This window comes from Camarhynchus parvulus, chromosome 3 (genome assembly GCF_901933205.1).
Source record: "Camarhynchus parvulus chromosome 3, STF_HiC, whole genome shotgun sequence".
Classification (NCBI taxonomy): Eukaryota; Metazoa; Chordata; class Aves; order Passeriformes; family Thraupidae; genus Camarhynchus; species Camarhynchus parvulus.
The window spans coordinates 3,349,498-3,372,983 of NC_044573.1; the positions used below are offsets into that span (position 1 = coordinate 3,349,498).

At 39.4% G+C, this 23,486-nt stretch overlaps 2 protein-coding genes across 4 annotated transcripts in view; one reads left to right on the top strand and one right to left on the bottom strand.

The window, feature by feature from the left end:
* The first annotated feature begins 1,608 nt into the window (after nucleotides 1-1,608).
* FANCL (FA complementation group L) lies at nucleotides 1,609-23,017 on the top strand. The gene is made up of 14 exons (XM_030945668.1): nucleotides 1,609-1,728; nucleotides 3,483-3,541; nucleotides 4,525-4,585; nucleotides 5,344-5,400; nucleotides 7,032-7,129; nucleotides 10,551-10,647; nucleotides 13,254-13,322; nucleotides 18,697-18,847; nucleotides 20,408-20,491; nucleotides 20,606-20,651; nucleotides 20,739-20,820; nucleotides 21,577-21,693; nucleotides 21,980-22,051; nucleotides 22,371-23,017. The coding sequence occupies exons 1-14, from the start codon at nucleotides 1,636-1,638 to the stop codon at nucleotides 22,404-22,406; spliced, it is 1,122 nt and encodes a 373-aa protein (XP_030801528.1). The 5' UTR covers nucleotides 1,609-1,635; the 3' UTR covers nucleotides 22,407-23,017.
* Nucleotides 22,081-23,486, bottom strand: part of VRK2 (VRK serine/threonine kinase 2) — a 37,006-nt gene continuing 35,600 nt past the window's right edge. For 2 of the 3 annotated variants that reach the window (XM_030945667.1, XM_030945666.1), the window contains exon 15: nucleotides 22,575-22,706. Coding sequence is in view for 1 of the 3 variants with exons in the window: in XM_030945664.1 (XP_030801524.1) it covers nucleotides 22,467-22,706 (240 nt within the window). In the remaining 2 variants the exon portion in view is untranslated. Of the gene's footprint in view, nucleotides 22,707-23,486 lie in introns of all 3 variants that reach the window. The other variant, XM_030945664.1, reaches the window with a different exon arrangement.

Genomic DNA, 23,486 nt, shown 5'->3' on the forward strand with positions numbered 1-23,486 from the left:
AGTGCATTCTATATTATATATCCAATAGCCTCTACAACAACATAAAGCTGCAAAGGCTTTCAGTGCTTTTGACTCTGATTTCCATGCAATCCCTGTGAATGGATCTCCCAAGCTAAGGGAACAGGATTTAGCTGCAGGTGTAAACATTTGTGTGGTTTTCTCTATTTCTCTTTCAATCCACCTTCTGTCCCATACAGGTACAGTTGCTTGTGCCACACACCTCTTAGGTGACTGTGGTAAGTCACCTATCTCTTCATAAAACTAAATTTTCTTCCTCAAATATATCTAATTAGGCAAAAATCAGTGTTTTCTTTCTTAAACATGCCTATTTGTGTGGAAATTGACTCTGGCATGATGCTCAGTCTCAGTGATGTGCAAAGTTTCAATGCCTTCCAAAACACATGCAAAATACCCAAAGTTTTAAGTTTCTCTCCTCAGGCTTTCCCACTTACTGTGGCAGCCAGGTCCTCGCAGCAACCCACCCAGAAAAGAGAGGAAGGTTTTTATCCCAGCACCTGTGAGAGGGCAGAAGAACTATTGTGACCCTAAAAGTGTTATGGTAGGAAATGTTGACCCCTAAAAATGAATGCATAAATCGAGTAACCCCTTGCCCTGGGTGACACAAAAGTCTCCATGACACAGCCAGATGACTACTATGGCCCTTACTTAACAGCTAGTCCTTACTTAATCTAGTCCCCTCAGGATGTGCTAAATAGCGAGGAAACCCCGGCTCTGCTCTAGGGAAGTTGTGCTCCTTCGGCACTCTGGAAAAGACGCTCCTCCTTGCTGAGGGAGAAGACCGGGCTGCTCCTCGGGGTTCTCTGGAAGCCGCGGGGGCTCTCCCTCAGGGTTTCCCGCCCTCGGGAAGCGCGCGCGCCTCCCCTGAGGGTGCTCATCCCTCAGCGCCGTGCGCTTCTCCCCTCAGGCGTTTGCTTCTCCCCTCAGGTGTTCAGCTCTCCACAGGTGCGCTCCCCTCAGTGGCACGAACCTCACCCCTCGAGTTTGTTCCTCCCCTCAGGTGTGCTCTCTTTAGCGGCACAACCCTCACCTCAGGTGTGCTCCCCCTTCAGGCGAGCTTCCCTCTCCTCAGGTATACTCCCCTCAGCTACACAACCCTCACCTCAGGTACGCTCCCCCCTCCTCAGGGGTGCTCCCCTCAGTGACACCACCCTCCTCTCAGGTGCGCTTCTCCCCTTAGTGACACGTTTGTCCCCTCAGGTGTGTTCCCCCCCTCAGGTGTACTCCCCTCAGCGGCACAACCCTCACCTCAGGTGTGCTCCCCCTCAGGTGCGCTCCCCTCAGTGACATGCACCTCACCCCTCAGGTACGCTCCCCCCTCCTCAGGTGTACTCCCCTCAGCTACACAACCTTCCTCTCAGGTGTACTCCCCCCTCAGGTGTGCTCCTCTCCTCGGGTGCTCTCCTCTCAGGTGCGCTCCTCCCCTCAGTGACGCGCTCGTCCCCTCAGGTGCGCTCCCCTCAGCGGCACCCGCCTGTTCTCAGGTGCGCGCCCGCCTCAGCGTCGCGCGCCGCCCGTCACGCGCCCGCCCCTCCCTCCCTTCCCCTCAGGCGCGTGCGCCGCCCGCGGGCAGGGGCGGGGCCTCGCGTTCGAACGGCGGCGGCGCCGGGCGGGAATATGGCGTGGACGCCGGCTCTGCTCCGGCAATGCCCGCTGCTGCTGCCGCAGGACCGCCACGGCACCGCCTACGAGGGCTTTGTCACGGCCCAGGTACCGCCGCCCGGGCGCCGCTTGGCCGGCGGACCTTACTCCGAGGTGGAGGGGGGGTGCTTCCCGCTCTGCTGGATCTTGGGAGGGAGACCGCTTCCCGCCGTGCCGCGCCTGGCTCTGAGGGGGAAGCTCTTCCCGCCTTGCCGGCTCTGAGGGGTTCAGCCCTGCCGGGGTTCCTGGCTGAGCCACCGGCAATGTGAATTGGTAAATGCCATTTCCCGCCGCCATCCCGCGGGTTGTCCCTAGGAATGGCTTCCTGCTGCCTTCTGGGCTGGGTTAGTTGTGCTGACAAAAGTGGTTTTGGGGCAAGGCTGAATGTGTCCGCGTTCATGGCCTGTGGTAAAAGTTGACATAAATGACTGATTGTGGGTGTTTTCCTTTCATTTACTTTTGAGGCTTCAGCTGAAGCGGCTGCATCATCCTTCGGGGTGCGGAAAGCGCGGCGCAGGGGGCAGAACAGCGCCTGAGGCAGCGTGAGGAGCCCGGCTTTGCCTGCACTGACGCTGTGCAGCTGTGGCTCCTTAAAATATCACATACCCAGAGCTCTGAACGGGTGCATTTTAATTTAGAAGTGGCGTGGGGCTTTACTCCTCTAAGTAGATGGCAAAAGACATGGGCTGTGTCCTCTAGCATTGTCAAAAATGTAGTTGACATTGAGACAACCTCTGGAAGTCCTCTGCCTTAAGTAGTTTCTTCAGACCTTTTGCAGTCGTGTTGTGAATATCTCGACCAAGAGTTTGCAACTTCTTAGACGGCTTCTTCCAGTTTCTGATCCCCCCTTAACTTTTTAAGTTTTTTTTTTTCATTCTGTTTAGGTGATATTTCCTGTATTTCTGTCACCTGGCTGTGTGTGTCACTCAGATCTGGCTGTACCTTCTTTAGTCTTCCATGATCCCTCTTTTCTCCAGGCTGAATAGTCCAAGTTCCCTCAGGCTCTCCTGGCATGAGAGAAACTTTGAGCTCTTGGTCACCTTCAGAGCTCCTCCCTGGATTAACTCCAGTATGTCCATGGCTTGCTTGTGCTGGGAACCCAGTATTCCCAACTTCAAGGTGTTCTGAGCTGGGGTAGGGTCTGGAATAAAAGTTTTAAGATAAGTTATCTGCCCCCTTTGCTTCGAGGCTTCACCGACTTTATTTCAGTTTTATTAAGAAAGTAGAAGGAGAACCTCAATAAGGACTGAAAATACAAATGGAGGGATTTAGAAGCTGCTTCATAAGGATTGCACTAACAAGAAAAAAAATTAAATTTATGTACTTGGGGCTGCTTTTGTTTACAGTTTGTAAAACTGCTGAAATGTGCCGTAGATCAGTGCCCAAGGTTCTTTTTAGTGTAGTTGCTTTTATGATAAGCATCTGTTTTGTCTTACTGGAATTGAAGACAAACTTTCATGTACAGTAGCATGTTTTGGATTAAATTATATGTTGTTGTCTTGTCCAGATTTGGATAAGGTTTATTTTTCTCCTGAAAGGTGTTATGTTTGCTTTATGAAATGTGATGTACTAAAGAGTTTTTACTGAATATTGTGAATTAAAGGTCAAGAGTACTTCAGCTTCAGAATTAAAATCAACATTATTTGTACCTGTCACTCATAATGCTTTTTATCCCTAAGGAAAGAGATTCTGAATAATATTCCTGAAAGAACAGAAAAGACAAATTTTCTTTCTTAGTAGCTGATCTGATGGGGATTCATTCCCACAAGTGTCTAATATTTTTCTTTTCTGACCTTCCTATTAATTAAATACTTCTTTTCAAGGGTAGAAACTTCCACATCAGGATACTGCTACCAGTGGATTTGCAATTGAAAAATGCCAGGTAAGAGACTTTTATGGTAACAATTTCTAAGTGTCATGTAACAAAGTTAATTTTGATAAAAGCAATAATTGATATGCAAATGAGTTATTCTTTTTTCCAATATCAGTGTTATTAATTAATTCTCACTGGTTTCAGCTTAACCTTGCAACAAAATTGCACAGCATCAGTGTTAATAAATGCTGACAATAAGCATTGCCTATATCAAAATATTTTGTTGTTAATTAACTTTGAAACATGTTGTAATTAATTGGTTGTATTTACATATATGAAGCAATGTACTTGGGAAAAAATTATATTTTTTATATTATTTGTATTTATAGATCATTTCTATGTCACCATTTGGGAAACAGCAAATTCAGTGCAAAGTTGTAAATTTAAGCAATTATGTAAGCAATTTAAGCAATGATGGTTAACAGAGCTTTTTAGCTTCATTTTCTGTTTGCTGTTTCTATTAATTGGTATGACCCAACTTTTTTTAAAAGCCCTGTTCTCATTTCTGTGTTTATCCCAGCAGTCTGTGGGAAGTGGGGTGAAAGAGGCTAATCCATGTACATGGATGAGCTTTAACTTTGTATTCCATGGCTCTGCCTAGGCCAGCCCGCTCCAAACCGGGAGCAGATGTGGCATTCCATGGCTTTATTACATTCTAGGCTGGGTAATTAAAACTGCATTACAGGTAACTTTGACATTTTCAGGTTATCACTTTTAAATATTAGTGTATTTTATGAAGTTACACTCGCTTGCAAGAATGATGTTGTTGTTTTCAGCACAGAGCAGGCTTTTGCAGGTTGGTGCTTAATTTTTAATGGGCTTTGGCACGGTGACATTTGGAAGTTTTAAGTAACTTTGAACAGAGTTTTAAAATAGTGTTTCCTTCCTTTGTTTTTTTCCAAGAAAAGCTGTTGTGTGTAGAAGGCTTTCTGCTCTCTTTGAAAAATCATGTACTGTGAGTTTGAAATGTGTACAAAACTCTGTTTGTCCAGGATAGAGTGCAGCTGGCGTCTGAAGAGGATCCTGCATGGCTATCGGCACATTTTGAAGCAGGTATACAAGTTTAAAACCACTTATTTAAATAATATTATTAAACAGTCTTAAGTCTTTGTTTGTAATGATTCTGTGACATCTTGTGCTCACACACCTATTCTAAAAGGGTTAAAGAACCTTCCTTTCACTCTAGAGCCAAGATTTATTTTTAAATGTCTGAGGATTTACAAGTAAATATAATGAGAAATGGATGGAATTTAGTTAATATTTATTTTTATTCAACTTTTATTCTTCTTTTTTTTTTTTTTAGATCAGGCTATAACAATTTTTAATAAATGACTTATGACATTTTACTAAATTTTTTCTTTAATCTGTCAATTAGAACACATTTTGGCGGGTTTTTTTTAATGTATTTACTTTTTTACGAGTTGTTCACAATGCAAAGGAGAGAATTAACATTAATTATTAATAGACTCAGTTCATTCTTGGGATCTAAATTACATCCCAGTATCCAAAGGAAGCTTTGGAATGAGACTACAGCAGCCTTGGAGTCCCAAGAAATACTTTGTTTCCAAGGAGGAGCCTTTGCCACAGGTGCTGCTTGAGACACTGTATCTCAATAGATACATAAATGAGTGCTGCCAGGGGATGTCTCATTCTCAGTGAAGTTTCCTGGAACTTCTCTTCTGTAATTGGAAAATTTAAACACGTGGAATGCACTTGGTTTTTTTTTATGTTTGGTTTGACAATACCAGAAAAACAGTTGGGCTGAACCACCAGAAGTTGCAGAAAATTAACTAATCCTCTCTTTCCTCCAGAGGCTGCACAGCTGCCCAGACCTTGTCAGCTTTATGGTGGAGCTGAAAACTGTTTTGGTGAGTGGCAGAATATGTGTGTGGGACATGGGATGCTCTTAGAGCTTTGGGTTTCACTTTCAGTGTTTTACAGATTACTATTCCATAGATATATAGCTCTTTTTTATTTATTTATTAAGAAGAGGTGATTTTGTATATATGCTGTTCATGTAATAGCTGTATAAATATCCTTTAGGATTTTGAGTGACTGTATTCTTTGGAAGTTGGAGTGCTATAGAAAATTTAAAATCCCAGCAAGGGATCTCAGTGTAGAGCCATCCTCTTTACAGTGATTTTCTTGGAATTCCTGTTGTTGTCTAGATGGTAAAGCAGGCTTGTAATTATACAATGGGCTATACAGTCAGTGGATTGCTGAAAGTGCTTTCACCTGACTAACAGTTTGACAAATAAATGCAGAAAGCTTTTTTTTTTCCCTAATATTTCAGAGGCTGCTGTTTATTCTTTTAAAAATTTTTCAGGTCTGGTGTTGAAGAGCAGCAAACCCTTTAATAAACATGTAACTGGGAATTCTTATCTATTAGTAAAACATTATTCTATGAGTATTCTTGCTGATGAATACTTCATCCAACCTACTTTACTTCAGGAATAAAACACAGCAAGTATTCTTCAAAACCACAGCAGAAATTCCTAGTGGCATTACACTGCTGCTCTGCTATGCTTGGAATAGGCCTGAATAAGAATGTCTGTTTTGGAAAGCTTTACAATAGTTATTCCAATCTATTTGCCTGTGTACACAAGCACTCAGAAAATGAAAATGCAGTCAAAGTATAATTCATTCAAAATAGCAAAATAGTGATTCTCAGTTACTGCAGAGAATGAAAGCACTGACAACAGTGTAGGAGACCTGTGCAGAATGATTGTTAAACTTGTTTTATAAATTATATTTTAATTTAAATTTATTATATTTTAAATTATTAATAATTTTATTCTAAATGTCATAAATGTAGGCGTTCTGTAAGCATAATTTTAGCTGAAATACACATTTAAAGAACAAATAGCAAAACACAACTGAAACACATGGTTAGGGCTTATTTTTCACAGTAACAGTAACTTTTTGATAAAAAGTTCTTTTTGAAACATTACTACATTCTTGATGAGTGTCTGCACCAAAACTTACTCCAAGGGATCCTGTGATGTTAAAACTCAGAAACTGATTTTGGTTTTTGATTGCTATATAAAGTGTATATATATATAAATATATATATATATAAATAAAAATATTAAAATATGGGGAATATCATAGATATGTTTTCTTTTGTGGCAGTGGAGCCCAGGAGACAGCTGTGGGCTTAATAGAACCTTCCTTTGAAATGTTCTTTCAGTCAAGATGCTTGACTTCAGATTTATTAGCTGAAAAAGAGACACATTTGATATTTGCATCTGAAGACTCCGTTGTCAACATCTGTGGGGTTTTTTTAAATTGCAGATGTTTTCATTACCAGTATCTGAAGTAATTTACCAAACAGCTTCTTTGTCTGCTTTAGCTGGAGGCTATAACAAAACAAATGCAGTGTACAGTTAATTTTACATAAGCTTAATATTTCCAAATGAATTGCAAAAATCACATGGCTAAATAGATGCAAAAATATTGAAATTGCTCTTAATGATGTTTTTAATGTTCTTTTAAACAGGAAATTGCTTTAAAGAACACACAAGACCTGCACATCCCAAGGCCTCCAGAATACTACTCCTGCCTTGTCAGAGATCTAGAAATACTGGGCTGGAATAGGTATGATTGTTTTGGTTCTTTAAAACATCATCTTTAGAATATCTGTTCCTCTTTTGTATTTGTGAGCTGAACATATCAAATGTACTTGTTCTGTTCATTTACCCTATTCAGAAACTGATTTTGCATTGTTTTCAAATTAAAAACACCCTACAAAAATGTATCAGTTCTAGGGATATTTTCTGTCTCAAATAACTGAGCTGAAAGGTGATAGCCGACTAAGAAGTCATTTCTTCTTTGACCTATAAACTACTGATATATTAAACATATTTAATATTATTAATGTTAATATTTATAGTTCTCTTTTTCCCTATTTTGTCCAGCTGGTTGTGACTAACCCTATAGATTATGGTTGATCATCATTTACCTTTATGCTTTCATAGAAACATTTCATACTTTTTTTAGAATTAGCATAATAATTTTTAAAGAACCCGCTCTTTCAGCACAAGGATCTTCTTAGAGGAATTTGTTATTTATTCCACAGAAAGGTAAATCTACCCAAAAAATTCATGAGTGGAGGGGAGAATGTGAAAGGCTCTCAAGCCAAAACTTTAACAGGTGTATCTTGTGCTAAATGAGATAAAGAAGCCTTAGGTATAAGAAGAGTTTTGAGTTTTCCCACCTGATTTCTGTAAAGATAAACAGCATGTGATTAACACTAAGTGGGAATTTCAAGGCCCACTTTTATTTAAAGATTGAAAACGCCCTTGAGAAATCAGCTGAAGTTTTTGTCAGTGGTTGCCATTGTTAATACGAAATTGTGCTGCACTGTCAGACTCAACTCTGAGAATATTAGGTAAAATTTATTAAACATGTGGGAAATAAATTTTCAATTAAATTTGCTCTCCCAAAATGGGTAAAAAACAAAAACACCAACGAAAGAAAACCAAAACAAAACCACCAAAACAAAACAGCACCCAAAATCTTGAAGAAGGTTTGGGGAAATCAGTCACTAATCAAAAGACTACGCTGTGCATAGGCAATCACAGCCGGTTTACTCTGACTTGGAAGGAGAATAACCTGGACAGGCCATGTGAAGTCCATTAGCAAGTCACACCTTTGATTTCAGAGTGCTTTTAGCACTGAAGTGACTCTCTAAGGAAGCCTCTTAACTGAGGCTGATTTTGAGTTGTAGGTGATGCTTTATTTGCGTGGCAGTTAAGAACATCCTGCAATGATCTTTCAGCTGAGCTGCCTGTGTTTGGTGCTGGCAGTGAGGAGCAATCACTGCTCACACCTTGAGCTTTATTTAAGGATTTTTCTAAGGAAAAACCCTTGCTTGTTGTGTACCCCAGATTTATTCATTCCTAGCAAGTTTTGGGTCATGCTGGAAGCTGACTGAGAAATTGAAGGATTTGGGCTGGGGAGAGAGAGATACTACTGCAGGAGTAAAGTTACAAGAAAGGCTCTTATAATACTTCCCCTTAATCAAGCTGGTTGAGCCAGTGACAGTGAAGGCAAATAATCAACTATAAAACACCTGTAGGACTCCTTAATCCTCATGGGGATTCAAAAAGGTTGTCAGTATCTCCATGTTGTCTCAAATCTCAAAGCTCTTATGCTTGATACTTTCCCCGTTTATTTCATACAAAGTATCTTCTGCTCTTGCCTTCTCCATTTCCAGGGAATCCTGCCTGGTCCTGTGCTCTCAGTCATTTATGCTGATACTTTTTATTCCTTTTTAATTTTTTTTTTTTCTGTGATAAAATGACAGAGCTTACAGAGGAATAAAAGTCTGTATAAGTGAAATATCACCTATGTACACAATTCCTTATGGGTTTATATAAAAAGTATGACTTTAAACTAAAAGAATCCATACTTTTCTTATAAATCAAGATTGAAGTGGTCCAAACAAGATGAATATCAGAACAGGTAAAATCCCAGACACCTTGGTAGCATCCCTTTAATTTTTGTTTTCCTTTGCTGTGGCTCTTTGCAGCACAGTGCTGCAGGCAGCAGTTGTGCTTTGATGTGGACAATGCTGCATTTTTCACTGTAGTATCCAAAATTCCTTAGCTGCTGCGTTAGGAATCCCCCAGCCCAGGAAGCAGCAGATGGAGGGATGGTATATTTTGAGGTAAAGTTGGAACAAAGCAGGAGTAATGAAGTTTTTCCCCCCCCAGTTCAAGGAAGAGTTCTCTAATTCCTTTGAAGTATATCAAGTTCAACTGGCTCCAGTTGAATTACACTTTTATCAAGACTTGTCTTTTCTTTCAGCTGTTGTGGAGAAATACTCCCAGAAATCTGCAGGTCTCTTTAATATTGCATTAATCAGCATTAAACATGAAATAATCTCTCTCTCCCTTCTTGCTACCACCACTGCTTTTTCCATGAGTATTTTTCAGTTCCCTCCTATTGAGGCTATTTCATTTGTGCAGACAATTTTCTTCTTTTCACTTCCTTCCTAGGGATGTGCAACCCTTTAGCGTACATCTGCTTTTTCTTCCACAAGCCTCTACAACTCTGTTGCCAGCTTCACTTGAGAGAACCATGTGACTTTTTCTAGTATGTAGTGGTTTAAAAAAAATAAATGTTGCTTAGGCCAGCAAGCAGATGCTCTCTCTGAACTCTGTTAGGCCTTTCCATCAGTCTGAGTGATAAGTTGTGCAATTACCTTGGAGTGCTTTTTATCTTTACACAGGAATGACATAGTAAAAATGCCAAAATAGCCACATGCCCAGTTTACTGGTAAATGTATGGGGAGGTTTGAACCTTTTTGGCAATTGTTGACACTACTAAGCAGAATCCACCCGTAGAGAACAATATATTTTACAATTGTATCCATCTTCATTGTGGTGGGAGATACAAACCAGTGACATCTTAAGCAAAAAGTCAGAAGTTTTAAAACTTTTTCACATTTAGTATGTACTTTCTGCTTGCTGGGGTGCATGAATACAGTGTAAAACTGTCATGAAATGAAGGCAAATCATCATAAATAACTCATTTTTTACCTGTTCAGGTACTATTTTCTGCAGAAAATCAATTTTGGAATATGAACCAATATGCACTGAATTTCCCACAATAATAGTATTGATAATAAAAGAGAACTTCATTGAAGAGAAAAGCAAATCAGGAGCATAAAAGTCTCATAGAGTAAGAAACTGCAGAAATGGATCAAAGATTTGACAGGAAGTTTAATGTGTACATAAGTAGAGGCTGACAGGAACACGCTGTGTGTGTCAAAGGTTCCGCTGATGGAAAACTGCAACACGGTGCTCACTGACCACAGCGTGAGCCCTGACACACACTGTAAATAACCCTGAGATATATGGCTGCATTAAGCACCAGCCTGGTGTATTAACAGCAGTAAATCTGCAGCAGCAGAAATGCTTGGCATATAGGACTCCTTCTGATTAATATTTGTAACAGACTAATCAGGGTATTGCAAACTGCAGGGCTCTGAGAGTTTTCTTCTCTCTTCCAGAGTGGCCTATGTGGACACTGGGCTGACCACAGTCAAGTTAAAAGCTGAAGACTCTTGTGGTCGGCAGCATCTCATCACTCTCAAGTTAAATGCAAAGGTAAAGTGATGTGGGACAAAAATTCTTGAGGCTTCCTTGAAATATATCGATTTTTCTTAGTTCATTAGGATTTTAGAGGGTTGATTTGCTTGCTGGTGTGTCTGTTCTGCAAGGTAATAGGTCAGTTAATTTTTTTTTCTTGAGTTTTCAGACTAACTATATTTAAAATTAATATTGGATTATGGTTATCTGTAAGATGCATCTGTGCATCACATGAAAACCACTTTGATACTGTACTCATTTTACTGGATTACTGACAAAGCCATCCGGGAGACTTTCCTTCATTATCACTCCATCCAGAGACTGTGCACAGAACAAGAATTAGAGGATGTTGGGTTAGTTATTAACAAGTCTTGCTGTTAAAGTCAGAGATGTAAAGATTTATGAAAAACTGAAGTCAGTCAGAAAAATAATTTCTTTTTAGTCTAAATAAATGTCTCATTTTGACAGTACTTGCGAATCAAACCCCTGGCATTTGCAGAAACAGAAAAAATTTAATTCTTCCTGGTACTTATCACTGAACTCAAATTACAACGTTTCTTCATAGAATGTCTCATTTCAGGGCATAAATCTCTCACCAGAGACTGTGAATATCCAGGCTGTGTGGTGATAATTGGCTGGCAATAATTGTTGTCTTCAGAAAATCAGTCCAGGGGAAAAAGGGATCTAAAAGTGTCTGGATGTTGTTGTTTGGGACTATCTGTGGTCCATCATCTCAAGCTATAATCTTGAAAGCATGAGGAAGGGATATGGTATTGTAGGATGAAATCCCACCCTCACAGGCATCCTGTATTCCTTTACAAACCAGGAGGTTTTTTTAAAAGTTTTTTAGTCTTACATAAAAGGAATAAGCTTTACCTTTGTAGGGGAAAAAATACTGTTTGGGAATGGGTGTTGCTCAAGTGGATTTTTAGAAAGAGTAAAACTGTCCTACATGCAGAGAGTAATGAGTGCATAATTAATTTGCTAGTCAGTCCATTATTAAATACACTGATGGAAAAATCCATCTGGAAGTACAATTATGGCCTATTTAATGTGCAAGGAGAGGAACCAGGTTGTGTTGTTTATAAGGGATAAATATGCTTTTTGTGACACTAGAAATTTGGTGCAACCTGTTGCCCTAAGGCTTTCTTGCTCTTAGGACAGAAGTAAAGTATTTTAACTGTTTGAAAGTATAAAATGCAGAAAAAATTACAGGGCAATATTCATTTTTCCCAAGCAGCTGCCATGGTCAAACTGACACTGGTGCATTGGCTGGTTCTGTTCAGCCTTAACTTAGCACTGTCCTGAAGGAATGGAGATTCCCATTTTCTGTCCTTGTGCAAGTTTGTGGGGTTTTTTTGACAGCAGTAAAATAGAATACTCCTCATAGCAGAGAAAGCACCATCTAACAACTAAAGATGTATATAATAAAAAGATTAGATTATCAACTTGCCTGTTTTAATAAGTAATCATCCTTTTTCTTTTTGTTTTCATTTTTTTCATTTTGTTTTCAAGTGTTTTTGATGATGAAGGATCAATTGCTTGTCCTTTTTAAACCATGTCTGGCATTTAAACTTGCCAGACAAAATTTGTGTGTGAAATACTGTTTTGGTGACCTGGGGATTTGATTTGCCTTCACACACACAGACACTACATTTGAGAAGACTTGGCTGAAGTCTTTTTTGGGAAGGCATTTCTTTTGATAACATGCTTTAATAAAAGTGTGTTTATTTCTGTTATGCTGTTTCTTTGATTAAGATCAGTGCAGGAGCATTTCAGACCCCAAGGCTTCAAATAGGCCCCTGGAAGGATTTGCCTGATGTGTAGTAATTAAGACAGTTTGGTAATTATCTGAATGATCTGGCAAGGGGTATGAAAATGCTTTCTCTAGATAAAGTTAGCTGCATGCTCAGAAAACCAATAAGAATATTGTATTTAATAATTGCTTAAATTGGCCTAAGAAAAATAGGATAACTTCTGACACACACATGTGATTGTAACTGTAATAAGCTAAGATGTCATGGAGTTATCAAACATTTTATAGCTTTTTTTTTTAATACAGTCTTTAAAAATTTTTCTTATTGTTATCTCTTAATTTGGATCAAGTTTTTTATTTATTTTGGTCTATGTTCACTAATTTCTTTCTAAACAGTTGAGTACTCTAGATTACTTTCAGTTTTAAAAACCAAAATGTAACCATTCAGAACAAATAGTTCAGCCTAAATGAAAATTAGTTCCTGACTTATGGATGGGTTGTTTGATTTTTAAACTTTGCTTTTCAGCATGTATAATTGAGGATAAATTTTTAAAAATATTTCATGCTTTTTTTCTTAAGGTTTCTTTAATGTTCCTTTGTGACCACTTAACACAGAAAATTGGGATTCTCCTGCCTTTACTAAATACTGATATATAAAACATTTACATGTAGCTTTCTTCTTTAAATGATAATTAACATTCATAACTATTCCTGAAAATGCTTTACATACTGTTTCCTCTCAGAGCCAAGTTCTCAAGATGCTTGAAGTGCTCATATTTTGTTATCAAATTTGGCAGCTGAGTATCAGTCTGACTTTAAATCACTAAGAAAAAAAAAAGCCAAACTGTATTTTCTTTCCCTCCCTTAGTATCCCACAGAACCACCAGATTGTCTTGTGGATTTTCCTGTTCCATTTGCTGTTTCCTGGATGCCACAGGTAACTGCTGGACTAGGCAGCTTTTTTAAATAAAAATACATATGCAATGGAGGTGTGGTAACAAGGGGTTGGCTTTTGTTTTTAACTCCAGCTTTTCTCCCTGTGTGCATTTTATTTCTGTACATGCTCATGAAAATGTAATAGCACTGAATTCCATATTCCTTATCATAGTACCTTAAATATCTTCCTTGAGATTTATCTTAGATGTTGTATGTACTGGTTGGGGTTTTTTTTAAGCTGTTCATATGACTGAAAATTCTCTAGGAATTATGGTGGGAAAGTGAAAAGGAAGTGAAATGTAGAAAAAAATTATTGTTTCTAGAAAAGAAACACCCTCTAAAGCTGACAGACATTGAAAAAAGGAGTTGGTTATCCTATAGAGTTTTCATAACTTAATAAAACTTTTCCAGTAATAATCAGTATAGGAAAGTATTTAATGAAATTCTAATGTCGTAGTTTAACTAATATTGCTGCTATGAAGAACCACACTGTCTTTTGTGGGTGTTTCACATTATTTCATGTACCTTTCTTGCTGAATAGTGCATGTGTGCTTTATTAAATGAATTTAAATGTCACTACTCAGATACAAGCTAATTTGAATGTAGAAAATAATTGATATTTCATTTAAATTGGGAAAATAGTTTTTACATAAATGATTGCACCTGATTAATTTTAACCCTCACAAGGATTTCTACCCAGCAATAAATAACAACTTACATAGGGAACATGGCTGGGAGGTTGCAGCAGGATGAGTTTAAGCTGGGCATATAATTTTTCTGCAGAGCTCAAGGTTCTGTGTGTTACCTTAGACGCACTAATATTGAGAGGAAATAACTGCAAGAATCAGCCACTGCAAATGAAAAATGTATTTATTTATGTAATTTTAGGTTTTGATTCTCTGATATGGTTTGGAGCAGTTTAAATAAATGTTTTTCCCTTTAATTTTACTGAAGTCCCTACACTCTGGCCAGGATTTCAAGTGCTGTTTTTAACCTCAAACTTAATACATATTTTGAACAGTGTTTTATTAATTTTACAGCCTTGCAATTTACGTTGCCTCAAATTAACAACATTTCAAACACCCCTGACAGTGACTGCTTCTCTGTGTTTACTGTTAGTAATTTTAAAGATGGACTTGTGTTTGAATAAAATGTTCTGGAAAAACCTGACATGGAGCAGCCTTTGACAAGTTAAAAATGGGGGTGGATATACTGATACTGGCACTACAGCCAAAGAAAAATCCTCTGTTAAAAATACAACACTCTGATGCTTAAAATCTTTTTCCAGTTAGAATTACCTGGGGACTATTTGAAAACATGAACAAAAGGTGTTTGTGTGTAAGGGAAGAGCCTGTTCTGAAATCATGAGACACTAATTCCAGCTGCAGAGAGCCTGCTCTAATCCTGAACCAAATGCCAGCAGACAGAAATGCTTCAGCTGTACAGCAGCTTTTGCAAATTGACCTTTTGCGTGGGGGTGACATGAACCCAACACTTGTGGGGACAAATGGCTTTGGTAATTGTGTAAATTGTGTTTATTTTCCAAATGTGTGGGAATCACTGTGGCGAGCAGCCCTCACACCGTGACAAAATACGGGTTAAGCTTAGATAATGCTGCAACACCACTGGCAGCAGAATTCAGCAGGTACTCAAGTGCATGAAAATTTTGGTTCCTAAAAGAGAAAAAGAACAGGCTACACTTCTCTAGTGAAATAACATGGTGTTTTGGTACCAATTGGTCTTAAACTTTTAATATTACGCCTTTAAAGTATAAATTGACAAGGCTTAACTAAATTGGTGCAGTGGCACCATTAGAATATAAACTCCTATGAAAGAAAATATAAATAGATTGCAGGTAATTGATTTTTCTTTCCCACCCCCTGTGTGTGCTGCTGCCTATTTCAGGCTCATGGATTTTAAACTTGAGGGGTTGTTGGGGTTTTTTTCCCTCTTTTTTTTTTTTTTCCCTTCCGTATAATAATAGACATGGCTTTATGGCATCCATATTAAAAATGGGTAATTTTCCTTATGGTCCCTGTCTTCCTGCTGGGTTGATAATGTTTTGATGTATTTTTCTTTTGCTCTGATGAGAGGTCTGCTGCTGCTGCTCTGACATATTCATTTGGATGAATAATTATAACTTGCACAATGTCAAGCTGAAGATGGTGGGGTTTTGTGCGTCATGACAAGCCCAGTAGCCAGTGCAGGTGTCTCACAGCATGAGCAGCAACAGCCAGTGGATTCTGGCTCAGAGGAGACGTTTTAGAGTAGTAAGAAATCAGCACCAAGGGCAATGCTGCTGCTGCTGCTCCTGCTCTAAGTGCCAAATAAATGCAGAGTGCTTCTCAATGACAAGTGCAAGAACATCTACTTATTTCTGTTACAGCCTTTTTCTAAAGAACCAGATAAATGTGCTGTCTCCAGTTTTAGCGCACGCTGGAAGTGCAGTTCTGCAGAATCAGGGCGTCTCATGTCAGGGTGAGGTTTCCAGACTGACCACTGCCCACCTGGCTGGCTACATGAAGGTCATGGGAGTGGAAATTAATGACTAATGAGGTCGTGCAGCAGCCAGCAAGGAAACGGGAATGCAAGGTGCAGAAGGTGGAGTGCTGGGAATGAGATTATTCTTGGGTTATTTAGATGAAAACACAATAAAAAGCATCGTAATTGTGCTTTTTCTTGGCAAAGGAACTTCACAGGCACCAGCTGTAAATGCAGAAAATGGAGATGGTTGACAAGACACTTTATAAAGATTTCAGGCTTGTGTCTTGGCTTGATTTCTGTTAAGGAGAGGGGAAATTGTTAAACTGCTGTTGATGAGGAACTGTTTCCAAACAAATCTAAGGAATCATAAATTCTTTAGGTGATCTCTATTCCATTTAATGACTGTTTGCTTTCTTAAATTGTATTTTATTTATTAATTAATGAAGGGCATAAGGTAATGGTACCTATATTTTAGGCTATTTCACCTTTCTTATTAGGGGGCTGTTTTAATTTTGGATAAGCAAATTTTCTGTTAGGAAGAATTTTAGCCAAAAAATCTCAGAATAAAGATTACATTTTTATCTGTTTTTGAAAAATAATTTGCAATCAGTTGTTCTGTATTTATCTTAATTGGAACTTTTTTTACTACCATTTGATTACTATTTAGTTCATCCAGGATTTGGAGCAGATGCTTGAAATTTGGCAGAACAGCCATATAGGTTACAGCACTTCTTAGAAGTTCCTGAAAGGCTTCATTGGTTTTTTGGCAGGCACAGACTCGAGATTTTCTCTTTATTCCTCCCAGCCTCTGTGGCTCTAGAAATAAGAACCAAGAGTAGAGGGAGATTTTTTTTCCATTTTTTCTTATTCCTTTGATTGGAGGGAATGGTGTATGAGCAATAAGGGTGGGCTTGGGAGAATGTTTGAATTGAAGAAGAAAGGAATTGGCATGAGGAGGTCCTGGTTATGAGGGGGGGATGAGAGTGCAGAGGATAGAAATGGAAGTAAAGAGGTTGAGAAATCTCATGATACGTTCCTGGTAAAAGAGAAGGTGTGTTCCCCTTGGAGACAGGGAGGTCCAGAGTATCTGATTTTCCCTGGACAAAGTCAGTGGTGGGAATGGATGTGGGATCCATGGGTCTGATAACAGAGGTGACATTGGGGTCACAGTTCCTGGGACCCACCAAAGCCAGGGTGTTTATGGAGCATGGAGGAACCAGTCTGGCTTTGTGAGTGCTTTTACAGCGAGGGTGAGCAGCACTGACAGCCTGAATGAGGAATGTCTTGTTTTCCAAGGAATTTTGACATATTTCACACTAATTCATTTGTACAAGGGGGACCAGGAAACAGAGTTGTGCTGTCTGACATTATTGACAATGGTCTTGGTGTAATTTAGACCAAAGAAAAGTGTGATCTCAGGCTGTTCTAAAAGTGCTGGGCAACGACCAAAAATTAGTTGGTTAATGAAATAAAAAGGAATCTTGGAGTTTTCATGGTTTGCATGACAAGCAGGTGATGTATTTAAATAGCTATAGATGCATTTACGTATAGAGCAGGAGGCAGCTGGCAACATCAGTGAAGCATGCAAATAAGATCAAATGAACAGTGTAGAAAAAAAAAAAGATTTAACTACCTTTTTAAGGAACATCATTGAAAAATTACAATTAGTATTAAAATTAATTGGATTTTAAAACTTATCTGTGGGTTATAATCCCTTGATGTTTCTTTTTTCTAGTGAAACCCTTTGAATTCCCAGAAGATAAAGATAAAAATGATTATTAGAGGATTTATCTGTATGTGATATAGAAAAATGTAAAAAATCAAAATGGAAAGCAACTGTTGCAAGTACCAGAAAATTATGCTATTAATTTAAGTGTCATCAGAGCACAAAAGATCACATTTCAGGACTGTGTGAAAATTATTAAAATACTGGAAATAATAGTACTTAAGATGAAGATACTATACTCTAAGATGTGGTTAAGTGACTGACACTATTATATCACTTCAGGTATTATAAAAGTAACAAAATGCTTTTAAAGATAATAAGCGTTACATTTTGAGATTGGCAGAATTCACACTTCTCTGCTTAGGTGCTTTCCTACTTTAATATAATTTAACAACAGCAGGAAAAAATGTAGCATTTTATTTCCAAGCTGCGCCGTTTCTTTCTAAAATACACATGCACAAAATATAAAAAGTTATTATGTAGAAAAATTCTATTTCTTCATCTGAGAACACTCAGATAATTTGCTGCTCTTTGTCCAGGTGAGAAAGGAAGAACATAATCACTACAGATTAAAGGAAACCATTCCTTCTGTATTTTGTTTAATTCATAGAAAAATACCTGTCTGAGAGCAGAATGTTTAATTTGCTTTTTCTTTTGAACCTCAGGATATCTGAAATCTGTCACTCAATGGGCATCTGCACCTGCAAAGGATTCCCTTGACCACCAAGTGTTTTGTCTTCTTGCAGAAGTCTTTTCCTGGGGGAATGGTGACTTCTTTTTGCCCACTGATAATTTCAAAAGATTTCTTTAGCGTTGCTATCCTGTATATTGTCCTGTCTAATGAAAGGTATTTCTGATTCCATGTAAACCACTCTCAAGTATTGAAATCCCCCACATGTAATCCTCTGCTTATTAGATGGTTTCTCCTTTTTGTGCCTTATTTACAGGGTTTGAAAGCTGATCTTAAGCACCTGTTTTTATACTGCTTAATTTTGAGATAATGATCAGGTTGTTAGGTGATATTCCATGTTTTATGCTATCACGATACACTGGGACACACACATGGATTTCAACACTCCTTAAATGAATTAATTGGTTTTTAAATATACTCTCAGGCTGCTGGTGGAAACTCAATGAGATCTGTTTAAATTTCTTGTTTTCTTAGAACTCCTTAATAGACATTTACAACCAGTTCCTGGCAGCATTGGAATCCCTGAAGGAATTCTGGGATGCCCTTGATGAAATTGATGGGAAGACATGGGTGCTTGAGCCAGAAAATCCCACACGGAGCGCTACAACCAGGAGAATTGCAATAGGTAGGAAAAGATTTAAAGGGATACAGTGGATTTGAGAAGTAAAACTCAGGGAGCTGTTTTGTTTTGCTTGTCTCATCAGATGGTGCTTCTTTGGGTTTGGGAAAGGAAAGGCAGCACTTAAAACCAAAGATAGAACTCCTCTTTTGCATATTAAAAAAATAACAGAATGCTGATCCTGTTTGGGAAATTCATTACAACTTTCTGGTGTCAGATAAATGAAAATTTCTGCAGGAAAACTTTGTGTATTTGTGAATTATGAACATGGAAGTGTCAACAGCTGAGCACTTACATGGTAACCTTAGAAAAATCAGTATTTGTAAAAAATCAGCTTAGGTGAAGCCCTTACCTCAGTCACAAATTCCAGAATTTTAAACTTTAGATTCATCCTGTCCTGGAGTGGAAGGAATATTAGAGTGCAGCCCAAGGGGAAAAAGGGGGTTAAAGGAGGCAAGGGGAAAGGACAGAAATAAAAGAGAAGAAACAAGGCTTCCCTGTCAACACCTGAAAATGTACCTCAGTTTGTATGCTGATGTCTGGCATTTTAAGGTCTTAATATACATAGGATAAGGAATTTTGTAATTCTATAAAATCCGTATCACCAATAGCAAATTGAAATGTGAGAATACAGAGTGGACCCACGTTATCCCTGACAGCTGTAGAGGGAGGGAGGAGGAGCTGGGGGGAAGGACAGGAAAAGTTCAGCAAGTGGCTGGAATGGTGTGGGTCAGCCAACACTTTGTGTGCAATCAGGGGGCCTTTGTCCTGGTCCTGCTGCCCTTTGCCCCAGGCCAAGGAAAAGGGAAGAAAAGCCTCAAAAAGTGCCTTGGATCAGCTGAGGGAGGGACAGGGCTTTGAGCCCTTTGTTGTCAGGCACAGAGAACCCTCAGCTACCACTGAACTTTGATTTCATTCATTCCCACCTCTTCCAGGATGGAAAGCTTAACACAGCTGTAATTACAGAAAAGGTTGGGTTTTACCTGGGCTTGTTCAGAGGAGACTGCTGTGCTGTTTTGGAGCTGCTTCCTCTGAGGAACATCCCCTTCCAGGGATGGTGGGGGGTCTTGTAAAGCCAAATATTTGCTGTTTCAGAAATACAGAGTTGTTGTCTCGGTCCTGGAATTTACTGGGGAGGGGACTGACTTCTGCTGCTTAATATTGGGTTTGGGCTTCTCTTTTTGACTATAAAAGATAAAGATGAATTAGTAAGTTACATGTCTCTACCTTTACAGTTTCACCAAGATTTTGGATGGATTTTGTCATCTAGCTTGGGTTGATTATGTTTCTTTCTGAATAAGTGTAAAGATTAAGCCAAGTCTAAAAGAAACACAAACCTGACAGGTTAAATTAATCAGTTGCTACTTTTAATTACAGTTTGTGGAAATGTAAGTATTTGATATATACTAATACTTTGTGCAATCATTTGGATACCTCCCAACTTTGTTATTATTTATCCTAACAAAACCCAGCCTGAGTTAACCAATTTAAAACTGCCTTTAAAAATGGTTCCTTTTTCAAATCCTTGACTGCAAACTTCCCCATGGCCTTGCTTTCTCCTTGCAGGGAACAATGTCTCAGTGAACATAGAGGTTGATCCTCGCCATCCAAACATGCTTCCAGAGTGTTATTTCCTTGGAGCAGATCATGGTAAGGCAGCAAATTCCACTTGTTTCTCCAGTGGACTCAGATCTCTGATCCCAATCCCTACCTGGAGCCTGGGAGGTTCACTGGGGTGATGCCATTATTCCTGTCTGTTTGCAGAAGTGAACCCTCTGAGAACTAAACTCAACAACAACATGCACTTGTGGTGAGTGTCCCTGGTAAAGCAGGCTGGAAACCCAAATGGTGTTGCCATTCCTCATGTGGATTTGTCTCTCCCCTCTCCTACCCACAGGGATCCAGAAGTCGGTTTGTTACAGAACTTGAGAGAGCTCCTAGGAATTGATTTTCCATCTCGTGCTGTGTTGGAAAAAAGTGTAAGTTGGTTTTGGTTAACGATCAGTCCTTATTGCTGAATAAGTCACATTTAAATGGTCACTTTCAAAGAGCCAGGGACAAGCAGGGACTTTTGAGAGGTAATTGGATTAATTCATTGTCACAAGGACTTCTGAACTTCAAGCAACAGTTGTCAGAGCTTGTTAACCTTTGATTAGAGGTACACACTTCCCTGTGGCCTTCATAGCAGTGAGGGCACTGATAACAGGCTCCACTATGAAAAGGAAATGAGGACGTTCCAGAGTGGCTAATGAGATGTGGAAAATCCAAACATTCTGTTATGGATGTTGATAACTTAAGTTCTAATTAGGTAGAGCTGCTTAGAGGGGACAAGAGGCCATCCAAATACTGGTGCATTTCAAACAAACTGGGAACTAATTTTTGACAATGCTTTAACACTGGATTACGAGCTTTGCTTTCACTCAGGAAACTTCTATAGTAAGATCTGATCTGTGTCTAATGACAAATCATAGTGGTTAATAAACAAAAAGTGCTCAAAAGTATGAAAATGCTTGTTGAATGAGATGTAATTCAGTAAGGGATGAAATATAACCCAGTCAAGTCTTGCACACCTGGAACCCAGTGTCACTCTAAGCCATTGTGAAATAAACATGTATGTCTTAAAGGCAAAAAATAGTAATTCCAGCCAACAAAAACTGCAAAAGCAAAACCACAGGTGAAGCTGTTTGTGTGTGAGCAGCCCAGCCCTGCCTTTCAGCTGTGCTGCTGTGTTGCAGGACTTTGCCAAGGACTGTGGGATCTGCTACGCCTATCGGCTGGAGGGCAGCGCGCCCGACCACGTGTGTGACGATCCTCGCTGTGGGCAGCCCTTCCACCAGGCCTGTCTCTATGAGGTAAAGGGAGCAGGGGCACAAACTGTCACCAGCTGGCTGGCACCTTCTGCACAACAAGCACTGGCCACTTACATTCTGCATTAAGCAAAAGCCCATGAGGAACATTGTGGCAGTCACGTGTCCTGTCACCCCCAGTTCCTACATGAGCTCTCTGGGAAAGGGAACCACAGGCTGACTTTGCATGCACCCTGTCAGATGTTCATCAGCTGAACTCTGGTAATTAATAGGTGTTTCTTAAATTGGAGATGAAACCAATGTGACTTTTAACCCACTTCTTGTGTTGCAGTGGCTACAAGGCCTTCCTACCAGCAGACAGAGCTTTAATGTCATCTTTGGTGAATGTCCCTATTGTAATAAGGTAAGGAAAGCCAAGGAGTAGGAGTGAAATAGAGTGGAAGAGGCAAATGTGTCAGTGTTTAACTGAAAGTTTTCTGACACAGTATAAAGACAGCCCCACACTAATGCCAGGGTAACTAGAGACCACAATCCATTGTATTTAATGATACTTTTTTAATGTCATAACAAAAGGTTCAGTTACAAACAACAAAAAGAATCTTAACATTTTTAACAGAAGCCAACACAAATAGTCCAGAGAATCCATAACTATTGAGTGCAGATGAGAACTTGCCTGTACAAGACATGTACTGACAGGATTATTTAAAAACTTCTTTTTCAAGCCCCTGACACTGAAATCTTCAATGAAGAAACTTTAGGAAAAAGCTGCATGGTGGGAGCACCACTGCACTCCTACTGAAGACACAGGAAGAGCAACATCAAAGCAGATACAAGGACAGGACAATGAGCAGCAGAAGCACCAGAACAGCTGCAGTGTAGGGGTAGGTTTGATCAGCAAATGCCAGCCTAAACACAGCAGAGAGAGAGGGACGAGTGGTGTCAGCACGAGCCTGGGATGCTGCTGCAGGAGCTGGAGTTACAAGGTGATTGTGTTTCTTTCGGGATTCTGAGAGTATTCTGTAGGGGTCAAATGGTGGCAGCTCTCTTGCAGTGTCTTCCTGCAGGGGAAAAATAGCTGTGATTTTAATATGAAATGAGATGTGAATAAAAAAAACAGAGATGGCATTGAGGTATTTAAGTTATCCTAGAAAAAAGCATTACAGTCCTTACAGAGTCTTACCTCTGGAATTTGCACTTGTATGGATATTGTAAGTGTCTAACATAAGGCATGGTTAAACACCTCCTGAAGAGACATATCTATATTTACTGTTGAACTCTACAGCTAAAATTCTTCTTTATCTTTGACTTGTGTCCAAAAATGTTTAATATATTCAGTCTCTCCTGTGTAATAAAGGTTTATCCTGGAAACTCAAAACATGATTTTAAGGGTGAATGTGCTGGCTTGATTTGTGTAAATTTTGCATTTCACAGTGAAGCCAAACTTCTGCCCATCACAAGGAACATAAACTTATAGAGTGGGGCTTGTTCTGGCTGGCAGGGGTGCCAGGGCTGTTCTACATCACCAGCAGCAATGCTGGCCTTGGCCAACATGGTCTGTCCTCCACCTCTGAAAGGGATCCCCAAACACCACAATCCCACTTCTCTCTTAGCCAAGACTTGACTCTTTTCAACTGTCCCTTAGTGCCAGGGACAGCTTTGGTTTCCTACAGAGCTTTCCATTACCAAGCTCCTGAATCAGTGAGAGGAACTGAGAGGAATTCTGCAAAATGGAGCTAAGAGAATCCTCCCTTTTTTTTCCTTTTCAGCTTTCTCATTTGAACGGGTTAAATGTTATCTGACACCCATTTAAAGTCCCCCCTATTATGCAGAATGGTTCT